Genomic DNA, 20594 nt, shown 5'->3' on the forward strand with positions numbered 1-20594 from the left:
ATATTTAGTTTCTTTTTTCAGTTAATATTCTAAGCATAGACCACGTGAATTGCCATGGTCACGGTCAGTAGATAAAGATATTAGAATAGTTGACATACATTTATTACATTGCTAACTGCATGTTTGCTGTGCTAAATTTAATTTATGTAAATTGACTCATATATGAATTAAGTCGAAATTATAAATATAAAAGCTGTCTTTTTTCGGACTCACAGTTGTTGTGTTTTTATGAAAGTAGTAAAAAGTTGTTCATGCAATGCTCATGGTCAGTTATGACTCCTTACTGTATGATATAGTGGGATTTGTAACAGTGGCGTAGGAAGCACGATAGTTAGGGGGGGGCACAAGGCAGAACTTGAATACATAGATATGAGCCGTAATTCTTTGGCGCTTACTATTGTCTTTGATGCACAAAATCCATATATTGATATATATAGAAATAGATCACGTGGAACATCAGCGATAAATCACGACATATGAAAACCAGGCTTTATTTCTTCATTATACTACATTAGTTCCGCGAGTGCCCTGCAGCAAAGAATGTATACGCTACGTACACTTTGTTTCATAGTCGGAAGAAAATGTGCGCTGTTCAGTTATTATTTAATAGCGATATTGCAATCATCGACTGCCGGAGTTCCCGGTGACATTTGAGAACCAGATTTTAGCGAGTAAACAATGAAATGTGGCAACTGGCAACAGCACTGAGCAGGTCATTGCATGCAACTAATTTTTATATAGCGTTAATACTCTTCACAAGAAAATTGATTAATATTTTTTGTTTTATAAGACCATGGGGGCAAACAACAGTCGATTACCAGGTTTGTCTGTTTGGTTATTGAAGTCAAGGCTCAATGTATAGACGCAGGTTTCACCAGGAGGAGAAATATTTATACTTCAGCTGTATTAAAGCCCTTTGAAGTTAAGGACGCATGCTCTTACAAGCTTAGCCTCAGAATAGTTGTAGTGTGAAGGATCGTATTAGTATAACCATCAGTAAAGGCAAGAGGCAGCTTTACACTGAAAGTCAAACCTAGATTAGACAATTACTAATTAGTTTTCCCAACACAGGCAGCACTCGTTTGGTTATGACCGCGAGTGATAAACTATTAAAACCCAAGCACAGTCATGTATTTATTTCATTTCATATCATAGGTTCTATATTTTCATATATCACGACTGGTTATGAAAAGCCAAATGTAGGTAAGAGAATGTCTCGTATATAGCCTATACTGTATATAGAGTCACGTATTCGGTATTCAGACTCGAAGTCGAATGCAATTGACCATAACAAAAAAGATGGCGGATGTACATTTTACCAGAATGCATTGCGGTCATAAATAATTTAAAAAAGCGAACTGACGTCTTTTAAAGGACAGGCACAAAACAGGAAGTTATTTTCTTCGCTGTGTTAAAATTTCACGTCATTAGGAGTTTTTCTAGCCATCTTTTTTCAGTCAATCATTCCTTATGCCCGCAATGCATTCTGGTAAAATGTACATGCCGCCATCTTTTTCGTCACGGTCAATTGTATAATTTGTATTAAATTATTATTTATTATATAATTTCTAGTCTGCAATATTGACGATCAGGATATACGTCGATTCTGGTCTTATAATAGTGGGTCTGGGACTGGAAAATACGTGTTTATTACAGACAACGGACCTGGTAAAGTTTTATGTTATGACAAATGACAATGAGTTTATAAAAGTCTTACCAAAAGAATTTCCCCCGAAAAACATATCTTCACGCAGAACTGTCGGATTACTGCACAGTCTGCATTAGTTTTCGAAAAAAAATTACTTAATAGATAGTAAATTAAAAATCAAGTCGGTATGTAAACAAACGAGGGTATTGATGTTCCGAAATCGCCCGAAATGCCTCCTAGCGCCTGCGGAGGAGGTAGGATAACAATTGTGCAGAAAGAAAGAAAATAAAAGAGAGAAAATTCTGGGTACGAGGTTGTAATTAATGCTCAGTAAATCCATATGGTAAATCCTAAGTACACGAATTTGTATAATTAGCGCCTTTATACGGCTAATCATAATCCTAAATCTAATCCTAAGCTAACCTCAATTTAGGGATTTACTGAACATGAAATTATTACAAACAAACGGATTGTTATTTCTATATTTCTATACTGTTTAAAATGCGATGTTCTGTCTGAATATCTAACAATATTTAAGTTCGCAAATGAATATGCTAAGAAAAGTGATAATCCCTATGACTCAGGTAGCTATATGAGTTGACATTACGATAGTGGTGAATAATATTCTGAGTTACCAACTGGGCAAGCTTCCCACCGTGATCAAGCTAATTTTTCATCTTCAGACTAAGTGTTTCTTCCCACTGATTTTTGCACGTACGTACGTAAAAGTTTAAAATAATTTAAATGATAGCTCTGAAATGATAGCTACTTATGAAATCAACGATGGAATAGATTCATAAGGTTGGGTTCTGTTGGTGATTCAGTATGTTTTTCCGGGCATAAAATGAAGTTCCAAAGGCAAAGGATAATTCAGCAAAGACAGTGTGAGGAGACTGAGGACAAAACTTTACATAAGAGGACTAGGGACAGTGACGACGTCACGACATGATTGACCTTTAGAATGAAGGATTAGAAAAAATTGAGAGAAATAGAGTTGCCTTGAACGTTAAGAGGAGCCTTGAGTTTTGTGTTAGCCGAGTGTCCTGCTAACAACTAACATGCTTGGCATTTAAAATGTATTGCATGGGTATACATATATAAATATGTGTGCTGCAGGCTATCCAATAGTCTGCCACGGCCAAATAGCCATAGCGCTAGCACAGCGTGCTCCTGTTCCTTGTTAAATGGCGATTTGGATCAGGCTAGGAACTATTCGGTCATGCAAGCCCATCTTGGTGGGATTTAGTAACCTAAGCCAAATATAAATGCCGAATATAAATACATAAGAGATGCCTGCGGAGGAGGCTAGGTGGGATTATTGTTGCCTCCCATTTTATTACTTCACACTGGTGAAATACAAGATTGCTTTCATGCGATTTCTGTAGTTATGCCTGCCTCGTTGCATGTAAGGTCGGCCCAGTGACGTCATTCGAACAATATATAATGAGATCAGAAACCTCATTAAGCTTCAATATCATCTAATTATCTATTGTTTGAATTGCATTCGACGCGACCAAAGTGCGACGTATAAACTGGGCGTTATTCCTGCACTTTATGTTTATTCAGATTAAGGATAGTTGAATGATAATTGCAATGCAAGGGTTCGTATTCTCAAAGCAAAAGACAGTTTGGACGAATAATTTCTTAAGAAACACAACACACTCCCAAGCGACAAAATTACTGCTTTTATAAAACTTGAATACAAATGCCGGATAACAACTAACAAGTCCTTAAAAGCGACTCAAACGACATATTTTGATGTCATAGATTCTAAGTCGTATTTCGTCAAGGCCACTGGTGATGCTGAAGGGACAACTTTAGGTAAGAGAGTTATCTCATTATAATACTAGATAATATCTCAAATATGCACTCATTTTTAAGACCATCTAAAAATCTAATGGCTACATTTGGCTATTCAATTCAAATCAAACTTCAACTGAGAGCTCGTTACTTCGGCGTCAGCGACGGAGTTGAAAATTCGCCTCGGTTTTGTTTTGTTGTTTTTTTTTTTTTTTTTTTTGTTTTTTTTTTTTTTTTATTTTTCGTCGTCGCAAGTCTGAAATGGCGGGAAACATTCTAGTATTTGAAACGTGTATGTGACCGTATTTATCTACACACGTAAAAACGCACAAGTTGTAACAAGCCTGCAGCAGACTTGTAGCAAGCTTGTTCCAACAAGCCGATATCAGGTTGTGTTCGCACCGCTTGTCCCAAGCTTGTTGTGACGGACTTGTAGCAAGTTGTTGTCAGACTTGTAGCAAGGTTGCTGTGACAATGCTGTACCAAGGTTGTTGCCAACAAGCTTGCTACAAGTCTGACAACAACTTGCTACAAGCTTGTTGAACTTGAGCTGTTCCAAGCTTGTTATAACAAGGCCGTTACAAGCTTGTCGCGACAAGCTTGCTGCAAACATGGCCGCGCATTAAATCTCGCTTGAAAACACGCGTGTTTTCCCGGAGATTGTGAAACAAAGAACAAACAACACAAAGTTTGATGTAAAAATCATATTATTTTAAAAACAAATTCAAAGGTTAGCAATTAAATACAAACTTCACATTTGAAGTACCAAGATTACTAAAGGCTCAGTACAAGAACATATGTATTTTCCTTTCTGAGTATATAGCCTAATAATCAGTTCGTAAGAAAAGTTTCTTTGCATTCATATGGTAAAAATTAACTGGTGCATGAATATTCTTGTATAATACCAGTATTTCAGTCACTTGTTGAATTGACTTCGTCATCCCAAGAATCAACAGCTAGCTGCACCTCTTTCCTATAATTCACTTTGTTTGATACGACTTTCCGGCCAATACCTCAGTTTAGCTCCAGTTTGATAATCAAATTCCTATAAAGTATAATATACAATGGCTTCAGGAATCAGTTACTTTAAAAAATATGCAAATATTTTTGAGGAAACTGGTTTGCAAATACGTTGAGGAAACTCCATCCTGTCTCCTGTGGCGAGGGTCTTGCTTGCCATCCAAGTCTAATGTCAAATAAGTAATGTACAAATACTTTATTACCATAATACGTAAATATATATTATTATTTCTAATCAGAGCATGCTAAAAACATACGCACAGATATTAAAAATAGGAAATTTTGCACTTTACCGTACACCTACTCGTCATTAAAAATATTTGAATTATTGAATACAAAAAAACCGGCAAAGTTTCGATTTTGATAAATATCCACAGAAACTAACAGTTCAATGTTTATAAAAAGCAATAAATTCAACAAATATTTTAAAAACTATATAGTTTTAAAAGGCTAGCTTGTGTACTATAATAAATTGTGTTGCCGGCGTCAACAATTATGTCCTAGTCTTATCACCCAAGAGTTGTGGTGTACAGCTTTGGCTAATTTTCCGATGCGCGATTCGATTTCGCTCGCATGATACGGCAATTCCTCCATGAAGAGGAACGAATAAACCGTTGTTTTCATGCTGTTCGATTAAGTTTAGATTGAATTGGGGTCAGAATATACTAATACATGTTGATTCTGGTCCTATTTTAATAATATCACTGCTATTTCGCCGTTTAACAAGATGATGTGGTCGTGTATGGGCGCGTTGACACGTCGTAGTTTGCACAGGATTGAAGATTTAATATAACTATATAAGCGCGAATTCCAATGGCAAAGTGTAAGACAAAGCGAATGTATCATGCGGTTTATTTACATTTTTGAACAATTGAACTTCTACACTTTTTAAAGTACGATGTGCTTCTGAATTTCGCGATCGAACATTTATAGGTTCGCAAGGTATCTAAATGCGAATATGAACTGTATTGTTTATGTTCAGAAGCTCTATATTAAAGACTGGCACGTGCGCCGGAGTTAACGCCAGAACAGGCGTCTTGTTTAATTTTAAATTCTACTGGGAGTACTGCGTCATTAGCTAGAGTCTCGTCAAAGGTGTTACGAGATTTCATCGTAACTACACAACAATCAATAGACAACCCTTGTTGTAAATAAGTCTATTTAATAACAACTCTACATGCGTCCAGCAGTTGCGAAACGATGGCCTTGTAGTCGGGAATAGTTTTCTTCTCTCGACATTCTAATCCAGCGTGTTCGTAGATGTGGTGAATCTAGACAATCCGGCTTTTCAACAGTGTAGTTTTACAAGTTTTCCTATATTTTTGCGTACGGCTTGAGTTTCTGCCATTTAATAACTTTCGGCATATATTTTTCCTTACATTTTTTGCCGTTAGTTCAGAATTTCCTTCAGTCTTTTTGTAATGGCAAATTCGTAACTTTACATTTATTATATTGGCAAGGTGGCCTGAAATTGGAGACCCAGTGTTCTGTGTGGATGATAAATTTTGTGCAATAATGCATATTCCAAGGGAGATTGTCATTATACTCATTCTCGTCCACGAATTCTTACTCTCAGAATCATCATCATCATAATCATCATCGTGATCATCTTCATCATAATCATCATCCTGATCGTCGTTATGGTGATCATCATCATCATAATCACACAATGATTCAATCATTATTTTTACACTTCGCTAGCTTTAACCGACATCACGTTCCACGAAGTACAACGAAAACCGGATCAGCAACTGTTTCAACTGCAATTCAATAAAAATAATAAGAAATACTACCTCGCTGCTTCAGAAAGTAATGTGGTCGCAGTTGATGGGGTAAGTCAGAATGTTGTGGTTATCTAGATCTATACAATCTGGTTTTATATTATTTGTTTTCGACATATATTCAAACATACCACATATGTTCCGGTTAGCGCAAACTGCGAACTGCATTTTAGACAATGGGGTATTGGAGTAATACAGCCTTCCGGTAATTACGTCACAACTTTACCATCTCCAGCTTTAGTTTAGAACCACCTTAAATGAAACAGATTTCAAGTTTTACTCTCACGAGCTATGTGCAAAGATGTAAAACATCCTTCTTCAACACATGCGTCAGAAAGAATTTTTCATTTTGACCCCTGTTTTGGCCCCTGAGCCTCATTCTCGTGTTATTGCTTATTTCCACATTCTTTATTGTTCAAAATGAAAAATTCTTTCTGACGCAAGTGTGGAAGAAGGATGTTTTACACCTTTGCACATAGCTCGTGAGAGTAAAACTTGAAATCTGTTTCATTCAAAGTGGTTCAAAACTGGAAACGGGAAAGTTGTGACGTAATTACCGGAAGGCTGTATTACCACCATGAATCCATGATTACCAATATGATTACCACACGTCGTTAATGTTCATTTTTTGCAACTGCTGCAAGTTGGCGAAAAATACTCTGAACTTGTCAGTCTATACGCAAAGGCTACTATCCAACTTTGGCTATCATAGTTGGTGTCAATTTTTTTGAATGATTCATTGGTCAAGTCTTAAGATCATCAGAAATGGTATCTTTTAAGTCTTGTGTGCCTTCAAATTTTATTCCGTAATTGTTTAAGATTTTAATAAGACTTGTGTAGCTTTGCTGGCTTTAACATTTAAATACAACTTCAGATTATTTATATGGGGAGGAAAATTGACAGTGATAGGGGTTGTTGAAGCTAAATAAACACCCACGAAATGTCCAACAAGTGATTTGAACTTTGGGTCCTTTACTGTAACTATATTTTTGGATGATTTTAAGTAGGTGAGATGGTATTTGTCAGGTAATTCCCACCAATTTAGATGAATGGTAATAAAGCATTCATATTGTCTTGTTACCTTGACTATTAAATATAATACTGCGCAATATTGAAGAGTGTGAAAATTTGTTCATTACACTTTCTTTTATCTAGCCAGACTTAAATCTTTTAGTTACTCTAATCAACTTGGTCGTACCTAACCCAGGCAAGGCACCAAGCAAGGCACATGTTCTACTTTGATGAATAAATTTTTTTTATTTTTTGTGTAAAGGCTAATGATGCAACATCATTTGAAGTTATGCAATTGTTCAAACCAAACAGTGCTTTTTGTGTACTTCAATCCAATAAAAAACAAGGAACAGATAAGTTGTACCTGAGCAGTGATGGAGCTGGAAATATGAAATTGAAGGTTTGGAACAAACCTATTCCGCCCCCTCCAGACACAACCGCAGAGGTTGACCCTGCCTTGCTATTTCGGGTTGTTAGGCCATATGGAAAGAGCTAAATCTGTTACAACTTAGTTGCAAACTGTAGTAAAGACAATAATTACAGTGCAAAGCTTGTGTCCGAGACCTATTGCTTTGATACCCATTGTTAAAATAATCTACCATATAGTCCCTCTCCCTCATCTAAGTCTTGAGGAGTTGGATATTTTACAGTAAGATAAAGAAATTAAAGAAATACATATACAGAAAAAAATATAAATATGTTCTTACAAAGTTACTGTGTTCGAGTGTCTCCAGTGAGACCTCTATTGTACAGGAACAATCCAATGGAGATAAACAAGGTGATAGACAAACCAATGTAGGTGACATTCAGAATCCAAAAACTAAACAAATACACTGTTTCGTGGCAAAAAAATTGGTCATCAGATTTGTTAAAATCTGGTTTGTAGTTACCATAAATCCAGACACTTCCAATAATTAGCCAAACAATTTGAAAAATATTGATGATAAGACCAACTGCCTGAAAAACACCTTGACCGGAATTTCGTTCTGATTTTCCATTCCTACGAAAAGCTGGTGCAAATATTCCTTGGACAAGGCTACAACACCAGATACAATCAACCAGATTGGAATCTTGTGCTCAAGTACCCCAGTTTCTGTAGCATTTCAATGAAGACCAACTCAGGTTCCACATCCTGGGCTCCTGGCTTATCTAAGTTTTGTAAGATTTACTATTTTGTGAAGCTCAGCAGCATAATTATTTTGTGACACCATGTCTATAGCAAAAAACTGAACTTACCAATTACAACCATTGAGATTGGTAACACAAATCATGCAGCTATCAGTAAAAATACACAGCATGAAAGACCTAAAAATTATACATGTCTAGTAATCCAATATAAGCAGGAAGCGTGGCAGCGTCTTCGAACAACTTAGCATCAAATGTGGTAAATAGACGTCTATTTTAGGCAGTTGTTATATTACTTATATACCACATTTGATGCTAGTAATCATCACTCAGTATTTAACCAGGGCATGCAGAGTGGTCTATAAGATATGATTACTCAGTCTTGTCTCCCAAGAGTTGTGGTGCACAGCTCTGGTTAGTTTTCCGATGCGCGATTCGATTTCGCTCGCATGATACGGCAATTCCTCCAAGAGGAACAAATAAACCGTTCTTTTCATGCTGTTCGATTAAGTTTAGATTGAATTGGGGTATGAATATATTTAATAAGTGCTTCTGTAAGTGCACTTGAAAATTTACTCGAAAATTTAAATATTTATAATTTTCTCTATTTATTTCGCGACGAATGCAAAAATTTTAGCCAAAATTTTTCTGAAACGCGATGAGAAAATAGAGCGATCTCATTGGTCGAGAGCTCACGTGACAACTTGCTAATTGCTTGTCAACCTCCTCTGTCTTCCGATTTGAATGCATATAATTATGAAATATTGACTTATTGCGGGCTCTAGGTTTCAGTCGATCCTATCTAGTGCCTTCCGCCTCAAGACGACGCCAGTCAATATTAAAGATGTAAGTACTGAATGCTAGAATTTAATAGATTTAGTTTATTTTTTCAGTTAATATTCTAAGCATAGACCACGTGAATTGCCATAGTCAAGGTCAGTAGATAAACGGATATTAGAATAGTTGACATACATTTATTAGATTGCTAACTGCATGTTTGCTGTGCTAAATTTAATTTACGTAAATAGACTCATATATGAATTTGTCTTTTTTCGGAACCACAGTTGTTGTGTTTTTATGAAAGTAGTAAAAAGTTGTTCATGCAATGCTTGGTCAGTTATGACTCCTTACCGTATGATATAGTGGTCACATGTGTTTAAAAGGATATACAGTACAGAACTCGCGGCGGAAGTCCGCGGAACGTGTCGCTGGCTGAATTTGTATACAAAAAAACTCTGTAGTGAGATTTGTAACAGTGGCGTAGGAAGCACGATAGTTAGGGGGGGGGTGCACAAGGCTCCTCCTTGTCTAACCTCCTCCACAGGCCTTTCTAGCTTTCTTTGGGCTTCCCTTGGGGTTGCGCTGGCTTTCTCTTTTGGCTTCCCCTGGGATTGCGTTGATGCCTAAAATCCATATATCGATATATACAGGGTGGGTGAAAAAAAACTGACACCTTTGAAATTCAAATTAGCCGCATAGCCGCTGTAATGTGGCAGAAGTTGCTTAAAATATTTCATTGGTATACGAAGCATATCATATTAATTGACCTAAAGCATAAAGTTTGTTCCCATTGGGATTTAAAATGCATTCTAAGCTCTGTAAATACAAAAGAACAGTTTTATCAAATCGTTTTTGTTGATTGTACATGGGAATTGTTATTGTCATATTCCAGCCATAAGTTCGCAGCTAATTTGAATTTCAAAGGTGTCAGTTTTTTTTACTCACCCTGTATATAGAAATAGATCACGTGGAACATCAGCGATGAATCACGACATATGAAAACCAGGCTTTATTTCTTCATTACTACATTAGTTCCGCTAGTGCCCTGCAAAAAATAATGTATTTGCTACGTACACTGAACCTGTTTTGTTTCATAGTCGGAAGAAAATGTGCGCTGTTCAGTTATTATATAATAGCCATATAGCATCGACTACCGGAGTTCCCACTTCCCGGTGACATTTGAGAACCAGGATTTAGCGAGTAAACGATGAAATGTGGCAACTAGCAACAGCACTGAGCAGGTCATTGCATGCAACAAATAGTATTACACTCTTCAAAAGAAAATTGATTAAAATTTTTTTTTATAAGACCATGGGAGCAAACAACAGTCGATTACCAGGTTTGTTTGTTTGTTTATTGAAGGCAAGACTGAATGTATAGACGCAGGTTTCACCAGGAGGAGATATATTTATACTTCAGCTGTATTAAAGCCCTTTTTGAAGTTAAGGATGCATGCTCTTACAAGCTTAGTCTTAGAATAGTTGTAGTGTGAACAGAAGGATCGTATAACCACCATCAGTAAAGGCAAGAGGCAGCTTTACACTGAAAGTCAAACCTAGATAAGCCAATTACTAATTGTTTTCCCCAACACAGGCAGCATTCATTTGGTTATGACCGCGTGGTAAACTATTAAAACCCAAGGCTAAGCACAGACATGTATTTATTTCTTATCATAGGTCATGTATATTCATATATCAGGACTGTTCGTGGAGTGCTAACTCCAGGTAAAAGAATGTCTCGTACATAGAGTCACGTATTCAGACTCGAAGTCGAATGTGCGCAATTGTATTAAATTATTATATATTTTTCTAGTCGGCAGCAGTATTGCATGGGCCTATTGACCATTAGAATGTACTATAATAAGTCAAGACTGAATGTATAGACACAGGTTTCACCAGGAGGAGAAATATTTATACTTCAGGGGCCGGTTGTATTTAAACGTCGTTAACTTTAACTGTGATTAGCGCTAATCACTGTAGTTAAATCCTTAACTATGATTAGTTAACTACACGACTTAACTGCGTTGCACAAAACGTAGTTAGTCGGATGATTAACTAATCACGTAGTTAACTTGCGTGGAGCCTCATTGACCGCTATTATTGATTTTGAACAAGACTGTGGACTCGTGTTTACAAAAATTGACAGTATTTTGATCTAAAATATTGGAAAAAATGCAATTAAACAAGGAAAAAAATTCCAAATAATTCAACGAAAATGGGGCTCTTAATATAAAAAGGTCCCTTTGAGTCAAAATACCGGTTGCAGTTGAAAATGGAGATGGCCTAATCTTTGCTAGGATCGCAATTTGGCATCGACGCGTCTCCCGAGTCCCGAAGCAAAAATATACTCCGTTGCTGCCCAAATGAAAAAAATATAAGCATATTGGAAGACGGAAGTTTACAAGCTTCGACGGGGCCTTTTCTGAGTGTATAACGGTTGACAACCTTGGTATGTGTTGATTTTAACTACGATTTGGAAAGTTAACGATGCTGCGATGCCCTTAAGGATAGTTAACTTTAACTACTTTTTAACTGCAGTTAAGGCTAACTACGTTTTTATACAACCGGCCCCAGCTGTATTAAAGCCCTTCGAAGTTAAGGACGCATGCTCTTACAACCTTAGTCTTAGAATAGTTGTAGTGTGAAGGATCGTATAACCATCAGTAAAGGCAAGAGGCAGCTTTACACTGAAAGTCAAACCTAGATTAGACAATTACTAATTAGTTTTCCCAACACAGGCAGCATTCGTTTGGTTATGACCGCGTGGTAAACTATTAAAACCCAAGGCTAAGCACAGACATGTATTTATTTCATATCATAGGTCATATATATTCATATAACAGGACTCTTAAAAAGCCAACTCCAGGTAAGAGAATGTCTCGTATAATATAGAGTCACGTATTCGGTATTCAGACTCGAATTTAAATGCAATTGTATTAAATTATTATACAATTTTCTAGTCGGCAGCAGTATTGGGCGTATTGACCATCAGAATGTACTATAATAAGCCAAGACTGAATGTATAGACACAGGTTTCACCAGGAGGAGAAATATTTATACTTCAGCTGTATTAAAGCCCTTTTTGAAGTTAGGGACGCATGCTCTTACAAGCTTAGTTGTAGTTTGAAGGATCGTATAACCATCAGTAAAGGCAAGAGGCAGCTTTACACTGAAATTCAAACCTAGATTAGCCAATTACTAATTGTTTTCCCCAACACAGGCAGCACTCATTTGGTTATGACCGCGTGGTAAACTATTAAAACCCAAGGCTAAGCACAGACATGTATTTATTTCATATCATAGGTCATGTATACTCATATAACACGACTGGTTATAAAAAGTCAAATGTACTGACAGTAGGTAAGAGAATGTCTGGTATATAGCCTATATATAGAGTCACGTATTCGGTATTCAGACTCGAAGTCGAATGCAATTGTATAATTTGTATTAAATTATTATTTATTACATAATTTTCTAGCCTCCAATATTGACAATCAGGAAATACGTCGATTGTGGTCTTATAATAGTGGGTCTGGGACTGGAAAATACGTGTTTATTACAGACAACGGACCTGGTAAAGTTTTATGTTATGACTGTGAGTTTATAAAAGTCTTACCATAAGAATTTCCCCCGAAAAACATATCTTCACCCAGAACTGTCGGATTACTGCACAGTCTGCATTCGTTTTCGAAAAAAAAATACTTAATAGATAGTAAATTAAAAATCAAGTCGGTATGTAAACAAACGAGGGTAATGATTTTCCGAAATCGCCCGAAATGTCTCCTAGCGCCTGCGGAGGAGGTAGGATAATTGTGCAACCTCCTACCCAGAGTTTTCCAAGAGGGAAAACCCTGGGTACGAGGTTGTAATTAATGCTCAGTAAATCCATATGGTAAATCTTAATCCTAAATCGAATCCTAAATTAACCTCAATTTAGGGCTAAATTTGTGTATTTAGGATTTACTGAACATGAAATTATTACGAAATGCGATGTCCTGTCTGAATATCTAACAATATTTAAGTTCGGTCATCTTCCAAATGAATATGCTAAGAAAAGTGATAATCCCTATGACTCAGGTAGCTATATGAGTTGATATTACGATGGTGGTGAATAATATTCTGAGTTACCAAACTGGGCAAGCTTCAACCTCGTACCCAGGGTCTTTACTCTTCCCACCGTGATCAAACTAGTTTTTCATCTTCAGAGTTCAGACTAAGTGTTTCTTTCCACTGATTTTTGCACGTACGCACGTAAAAGTTTAAAATCATTTAAATGATAGCTCTGAAATGATAGCTACTTATGAAATCAACGATGGAATAGATTCATAAGGTTGGGTTCTGTCGGTGATTCAGTATGTTTTTCCGGGCATAAAATGAAGTTCAAAAGGCAAAAGATAATTCAGCAAAGACAGTGTGAGGGGACTGAGGACAAAACTTTACATAAGAGGACTCATCCTCATCTCCTATGTGGAGAGCAACGGAGCTAGGCCCTGCTGCAGGCTAATTCCAAATAGTCTGCCACGGCCAAATAGCCATAGCGCTAGCATGGCGTGTTCCTGTTCCTTAATTGTTAAATGGCGATTTGGATCAGGCTAGGAACTATTCGGTCATGCAAGCCCATCTTGGTGGGATTTAGTAACCTAAGCCAAATATAAATGCCTAATATAAATACATAAGAGTTGCCTGCGGAGGAGGCTAGGTGGGATTATTGTTGCCTCCCATTTTATTACTTCACACTGGTGAAATACAAGATTGCTTTCATGCGATTTCTGTAGTTATGCCTGCCTCGTTGCATGTAAGGTCGGCCCAGTGACGTCATTCGAACAATATACAGGGTGTCCCAAAAAAACCGAAAACTATTGAAATCAGTCATTGTCAAAATTTGAATGCCGTGTTCACGAATTTCAGCCCGTCGGGATTTAATGCAACTTATAAAATGCTAAATGCTTTGTGTTGCTAGAGAAAGGGGACATGTCGAAGGTCATGGTCCTTGAGATGCACATTTAAATATTGTTATCCGTAATTGTAAATTGTAAATATTGTTTATAAATATGATTTTTGCGAACAAGCAAATTTTACTGCATCAAATGCATGCATAAAAATGAGTATGGTAAACATTTTTACACCTGTGGGTCCCAACAGAGTGCTTAGTCATTCCAACTCTATCAATGGCATTGTTATGGGTGATTTCAATAGTTTTCGTTTTTTTGGGGACACCCTGTATAATGAGACTATAAACCTCATTAAGCTTCATTATCATCTAATTATCTTTTGTTTGAACTGCATTCGACGCGACCAAAGTGCGACGTATAAACTGGGCGTTATTCCTGCACTATATGTTTATTCAGATTAAGGATAGTTGAATGATAATTGCAATGCAAGGGTTCGTATTCTCAAAGCAAAAGACAGTTTGGACGAATAATTTCTTAAGAAACACAACACACTCCCAAGCGACAAAATTACTGCTTTTATAAAACTTGAATACAAATGTCGGATAACAACTAACAAGTCCTTAAAAGCGACTCAAACGACATATTTTGATGTCATAGATTCTAAGTCGTATTTCGTCAAGGCCACTGGTGACGCTGAAGGGACAACTTTAGGTAAGAGAGTTATCTCATTATAATACTAGATAATATCTCAAATATGCACTCATTTTTAAGACCATCTAAAAATCTAATGGCTGCATTTGGCTATTCAATTCAAATCAAACTTCAACTGAGAGCTCGTTTAATTTTAAATTCTACTGGGAATACTGCGTCATTAGCTAGAGTCTCGTCAAAGCTGTTACGAGATTTCATCGTAACGACACAACAATTAATAGACAACCCTTGTTGTAAATAAGTCTATTAAATAACAACTCTACATGCGTCCAGCAGTTGGCCTTGTAGTCGGGAATACTCAATAGTTTTCTTCTCTCGACATTCTAATCCAGTGTGTTCGTAGATGTGGTGAGTCTAGACAATCCTTTTTAATAGTGTAGTTTACCAGTTTTCCGATATTTTCATTATCAGAATCATCATCATCCTGATCATCAGCACCAACGTTATGGTGATCATCATCATCGTTATGGTGATCATCATCATCGTTATGGTGATCATCATCATCATAATCACACATTGATTAAATCATTATTTTTACACTTCGCTAGCTCTAACTGACATCACGTTCCTCGAAATACAACGAAGGCCGGATCCACAACTGTTTCAACTGCAGTTCAATAAAAATAACCAGGATTACTACCTCACTGCTTCAGAACGTGATGTGGTCGCAGTTGATGGGGTAAGTCAGAATGTTGTGGTTATCTAGATCTATACAATCTGGTTTTATATTATTTGTTTTCGACATATATTCAAACATACCACATATGTTCCGGTTAGTGCGAACTGCGATGCATTTTAGACAATGGAGTATTGGAGTAATACAGCCTTCCGGTAATTACGTCACAACTTTACCATCTCCAGCTTTAGTTTAGAACCACCTTAAATGAAACAGATTTCAAGTTTTACTCTCACGAGCTATGTGCAAAGGTGTAAAACATCTTTCTTCAACACATGCGTCAGAAAGAATTTTTCATTTTGAGATAGTGTTTTGACATACCACGCCATATCACGAAAACGAGGCTCGGGTTTTGGCCCCGAGGCCTGAGCCTCATTCTCGTGTTATGGCTTATTTTCACATTATTTATTGTTCAAACTTAAAATTTCTTTTTGACACATGTGTTGAAGAAGGATGTTTTACACCTTTGCACATAGGTCCTGTGAGTAAAACTTGAAATCTGTTTCATTTAAGGTGGCTCTAAAAAAATACCCATCTATACGCAAAGGCTACTATCCAACTTTGACTATCATAGTTGCTGTGAATTTTTTTGGATGATTCATTGGTCAAGTCTTAAGATCATCAGAAATGGTATCTTTTAAGCCTTGTGTGCCTTCAAATTTTATTCCGTAATTGTTTATGAATTTAATAAGACTTGTGTAGCTTTGCTAGCTGGCTCTTCAACATTCAAATACAACTTCAGATAATTTATATGGAGGAAGATTGACAGTGATAGCTAGGGGCTGTTGAAGCTAAAACAACACCCATGAAAATGTCCAACAAATGATTTGAACTTTGGGTCCTTTACTGTAACTATATTTTTGGTTGATTTTAAGTAGGTGAGATGGTATTTGTCAGGTAATTCCCACCAATTTAGATGAGTGGTAATAAAGCATTCATATTGTCTTGTTACCTTGACTATTAAATATAATACTGCAATATTGAAGAGTGTGAAAATTTGTTCATTACACCTTGCTTTTATCTAGCCAGACTTAAATCTTTTAGTTACTCTAATCAACTTGGTAGTATCTAACCCAGGCAAGGCACATGTTCTACTTGCCAAAGACTTGATAAATAAATTTTCTTTATTTTTTGTGTAAAGGCTAATGATGCAACATCATTTGAAGTTAAGCAATTGTTCCAACCAAACAGTGCTTTTTGTGTACTTCAATCCAATAAAAAACAAGGAACAGATGACTTGTACTTGAGCAGTGATGGAGCTGGAAATATGAAATTGAAGGTTTGGAACAAACCTATTCCGCCCCCTCCAGACACAACCGCAGAGGTTGACCCTGCCTTGCTATTTCGGGTTGTTAGGCCATATGGAATGACCTAAATCTGTTAGTTGCAAACAGTAGTGAAGACAATTACAGTGCGAGAGGCTTGTGTCCGAGACATATTGCTTTGATACCCATTGTTAAAATAATCTACCATATAGTCCCTCTCCCTCATCTAAGTCTTGAGGAGTTGGATATTTTACAGTAAGATAAAGAAATTAAAGAAATACATATACAGAAAAAAATATAAATATGTTCTTACAAAGTTACTGTGTTCGAGTGTCTCCAGCGAGACCTCTATTGTACAGGAACAATCCAATGGAGATAAACAAGGTGATAGACAAACCAATGTAGGTGACATTCAGAATCCAAAAACTAAACAAATACACTGTTTCGTGGCAAAAAAATTGGTCATCAGATTTGTTATAATCTGGTTTGTAGTTACCATAAATCCAGACACTTCCAATAATTAGCCAAACAATTTGAAAAATATTGATGATAAGACCAACTGCCTGAAAAACACCTTGACCGGAGTTTCGTTCTGATTTTCCATTCCTACGGAAAGCTGGAGCAAATATTCCTTGGAACAAGGCTACAACACCAGATACAATTAACCAGATTGGAATCTTGTGCTCAATTGGACAATCATCTTTGTATTTGGCACCTTTCCAAGAGTGAAAAATATTTTTTAACTAAGTTTTAATGGTTCAGTTTATATTATTTCAAATCTTATGTCCATTACTAGGTGTCCCGAAAAATTATGCCCTGTATCAAACTTTGTTGCAATTTTTTTGGAATAAAAGGTGAATATATATAACCCCAGTTTCTGTAGCATTCCAATGAAGACCAACTCGGGTTCCACATCCTGGCTTACTAAGTTTTGTAAGATTTACTATTTTGTGAAGCCTGGCAGCATAATTATTTTGTGACACCATGTATATAGCAAAAAACTGAACTTACCAATTACAATCATTGAGATTGGTAACACAAAACATGCAGCTATCAGTAAAAATACACAGCATGAAAGACCTAAAAATTATAAATGTCTAGTAATCCAATATAAGCAGGGAGCAAGCTGGCAGCGTCTTCAAACAACTTAGCATCAAATGTGGTATATTGACGTCTATCTTAGGCTGTTGTTATACCACATTTGATGCTAGTAATCACTATTCAGTATTTAACCAGGGCATGCAGAGTGGTCAAATTTGACATAGCTATAAGGGTTTGGAAATTCAATAACATTAGACCGTAGACGAATAACGAATTTAATTGGCATGTTCTCAAGAGTGTAGAGAATAATGTACGTCATTTGTCAGAGTCCAATGTCATTTAATAGCCGAATACAGACTTATACTGATATTTATGTTCATATGGTTCAACGCAACGCACCTAGTGCTTTTAAAGTTTCCCCCATATTTGAGTTCCTCTTTCTCTATGTCCTGAAAAAGGAAGTATTCATGAGCCATTTTCTGCTTTCTGTCATTGGTATAAACACTGGTAAACTCGGGGACATAATCATTTTTGCTATTAATGCCATATGGCCATAGGAATTGACTCATTATACGGTGATACAATGACATAACACACTGATACAATGACGTAACCACTATAACCTAGGTCGCCCAGGTCGGTAGACGAACCTTTCGAATCAACATTTTTGCTGCGATAAATGTGATTTCATGTGCGATTTTCTTCTTTTGACAGATGTGAACGAGTGAATTAGTTACGGACGTTCAAATAAAAGCTCCTCGGGCGCATTCCTTTATATACCGTAAAAACTGTCAGGTCAGAATGGTCCTGTTGTATTTCAGTATAGACGGATTACTGGTATTTTGGAGTGTTTTAAGAAATCTGCATTCAGATTTAATGTTATTTACAATAAAATACAGTTTCACCAGTATATTTTTAACGAAATACTCTATTTCAATTCAAAATACGACCGGTCTGACCATTTTGGCCGCTTAATGGAAAGCGCTCATAGTCATCAAAGCATTCGTAACTAGTCACTCCGTTCACAACTACCAAAAGAAGAATATCGCACCGAAAATTGACTTAACTACAGGGTGCATTTCCTTCGTCTTTTGATTTAATTTACATGGATGGTTGGAGATCAAAGGGTTATAAACTTATGGTATTGGCAAAACTGCATCATTGCATGCATGAAGGGTTGTTTCGCAGTATTATGTATGATATCATAAGATAAAATAAGAATATAAATAATGTGAGTCGTGCCTACGTCTACACGCATCGACGTGACGACGTCGGCACGAACACCACCAGAGAACGCGATTTTAGAATACCACTATACATTTCTGAGCTTTAAGTTGCCTATGTTGAGATATAGATGGAAATTCAAGCACCAACATTTTACTCAATACACTGTCTTGTATTACCCGTCAATACAGAAGAGCCCTTTTACAAAACATTTTCGTAGAAGATCTCGGTGTATTGGATAAATTTCGCTGATAAATCCAAATATCGCTCATTTGTTATAAATAATTATATATAAATAATATAATGTAAACCTGAGAGTTGAGATGATTGACGTGCTGGATTGCTAGCTGTTACCAAACTAGGCTGTTACAGTGTGAATAGACTCTTCTAGTCAGGAACAAAAGCAAAGTTTCGTTGTTACCAAAATACATGTAATACGTACCCAACAGATCACTCTAAGGTTAAATGCAAAGCACTGTATCAAGCCTATATAGCCAAATAATGGGAACCTGAGATTCCAAGTTCTTCGTAGTCTTTGTTTCTCAGTCTAAATGGCAACAGGAAAGGCGTGTATATTTTCGCATCATTGATAACGCGTAACTCACAAACAAGAAGGTAATTTAAATATTTAAAAATTCGCAAATTCCGCGAGACAACTAAACCGCGAATAAGAGCGGAATTTTTTGACAAGCTTTCAAATATTCGCTCGAAAATTGAGAATATTTCGTTTATTTCTTTTGTATTTGTGGTGGCTCTTATAAGAGCCGTTGTTTTTCTGTCACAAGGACAGGTTTATTTTTTAGCTGGGCTTTTCGGAGCCTTCTTTGCTTTAGCTTTCTTCGCGACCTTCTTTGTTGCAGGTTTTGTTTTCTTCTTCGGGCTGGCTTTCTTCGTTTTGGTGCTTGTCGATTTCTTGCTTACAGTCGATTTCTTCTTCGTGACTGTCTTCTTACGAGGTGATTTGGCTTTTGGCTTTGCAGTTTTCTTTGCTCCGGCTTTCTTTGCAGGTCTTTTTTTGGTCGACGCTGGTTTCTTTGGCTTTGCTGCTTTTTTCTTCGCAGGCTCTGTTGACTTTGATGCCCCCAACTTAAATCGTCCGGTTGCACCAGTGGCAGAAGAACGCGCTGGTCGTGTTAGAGTACCAGATTCTAGGCCACTTTTCAAAGCTTTACGAACATGGCTGTTCATCGTGCTTGGGTTTACACTTGGATATTTGCCAAGGATCACCTTGCAAATTGCTTGACGAGATGAACCATTGCGATCTTTTAATGTTCCAATGGCATCTTTAACCATATCAATGAACTTTGGATGAGCTGGAACTGCCTTACGTTGTCTTTTAGGTTTTGCTGCAACAGGAGCTACGACTTGAGCTTGAGACATCTTGAATCTCAGATAATGCTTTGACTTCGATTGAATAGCTTGTCTTCGTCTTCGGGAATGAAAAAGGATAACCTAGTTTTCAAAATCAGCGCGTTTATTTTATAGCTATAGGTCGGACCTCTGCGAACGCTACAATATAGATCACTTAAAATGGCCATATTCTCTGCGGAACTGTCCTTCTAGACACTGCGTTTTGGAAAAATTGAACTGTTTTTTTAAAGACGTTACCTTTCAAAAAATG

At 36.8% G+C, this 20594-nt stretch overlaps 3 protein-coding genes across 12 annotated transcripts; 1 reads left to right on the plus strand and 2 right to left on the minus strand.

The window, feature by feature from the left end:
• Positions 1-221: 221 nt before the first annotated feature.
• Positions 222-17006, plus strand: LOC114521312. Of its 7 annotated transcripts, XM_028541707.1 has the most exons (10): positions 8884-9231; positions 9279-9320; positions 10474-10504; positions 10842-10889; positions 11986-12030; positions 12468-12524; positions 12643-12759; positions 14714-14767; positions 15316-15446; positions 16585-17006. In XM_028541707.1, the coding sequence occupies exons 3-10, from the start codon at positions 10477-10479 to the stop codon at positions 16816-16818; spliced, it is 714 nt and encodes a 237-aa protein (XP_028397508.1). In that variant the 5' UTR covers positions 8884-9231; positions 9279-9320; positions 10474-10476; the 3' UTR covers positions 16819-17006. The 7 variants fall into 7 exon arrangements, with proteins under 7 accessions (XP_028397509.1, XP_028397511.1, XP_028397510.1 ...); XM_028541706.1 differs by lacking the exon at positions 9279-9320; XM_028541708.1 differs by lacking the exons at positions 8884-9231; positions 9279-9320; positions 10474-10504 and adding an exon at positions 222-821.
• LOC114521313 lies at positions 16550-19516 on the minus strand. Of its 4 annotated transcripts, none has more exons than XM_028541713.1 (4): positions 19416-19516; positions 18149-18198; positions 17720-17788; positions 16550-17423 (listed from the first exon to the last, which is right to left on the minus strand). In XM_028541713.1, the coding sequence occupies exons 2-4, from the start codon at positions 18171-18173 to the stop codon at positions 17026-17028; spliced, it is 492 nt and encodes a 163-aa protein (XP_028397514.1). In that variant the 5' UTR covers positions 18174-18198; positions 19416-19516; the 3' UTR covers positions 16550-17025. The 4 variants fall into 4 exon arrangements, with proteins under 4 accessions (XP_028397514.1, XP_028397513.1, XP_028397515.1 ...); XM_028541712.1 differs by lacking the exon at positions 19416-19516 and adding an exon at positions 19285-19409; XM_028541714.1 differs by lacking the exon at positions 19416-19516 and adding an exon at positions 18400-18585.
• Positions 19517-19597: 81 nt separating this feature from the next.
• On the minus strand, positions 19598-20426 carry LOC114521556 (sperm-specific H1/protamine-like protein type 2). Its single transcript, XM_028542022.1, has one exon. It carries the CDS (start codon positions 20351-20353, stop codon positions 19766-19768), a length of 588 nt encoding a protein of 195 aa, XP_028397823.1. The 5' UTR covers positions 20354-20426; the 3' UTR covers positions 19598-19765.
• Positions 20427-20594: the final 168 nt, after the last annotated feature.

This window comes from Dendronephthya gigantea, unplaced genomic scaffold (assembly GCF_004324835.1).
Source record: "Dendronephthya gigantea isolate DGI-Jeju-01 unplaced genomic scaffold, DenGig_1.0 000020F, whole genome shotgun sequence".
NCBI classification, from domain to species: Eukaryota; Metazoa; Cnidaria; class Anthozoa; order Malacalcyonacea; family Nephtheidae; genus Dendronephthya; species Dendronephthya gigantea.

Bases quoted from the DNA above. Each gene is read 5' to 3' on its own strand.
- LOC114521312 (XM_028541704.1), top strand. From the start codon at position 10,378: ATGTGGCAACTAGCAACAGCACTGAGCAGGTCATTGCATGCAACAAAT. The intron at 10,890-11,985 runs GTAAAAGAATGT...TTCATATCATAG, and splicing joins TCGTGGAGTGCTAACTCCAG to GTCATATATATTCATATAAC. The intron at 14,768-15,315 runs GTAAGAGAGTTA...ACACTTCGCTAG, and splicing joins CGCTGAAGGGACAACTTTAG to CTCTAACTGACATCACGTTC.
- LOC114521313 (XM_028541713.1), bottom strand. From the start codon at position 18,173: ATGGGGGAAACTTTAAAAGCACTAG. The intron at 17,789-18,148 runs GTGCGTTGCGTT...TATAATTTTTAG, and splicing joins GGAAACTTTAAAAGCACTAG to GTCTTTCATGCTGTGTATTT. The intron at 17,424-17,719 runs GTAAGTTCAGTT...ACTCTTGGAAAG, and splicing joins AATCTCAATGATTGTAATTG to GTGCCAAATACAAAGATGAT.
- LOC114521556 (XM_028542022.1), bottom strand. From the start codon at position 20,353: ATGTCTCAAGCTCAAGTCGTAGCTCCTGTTGCAGCAAAACCTAAAAGA.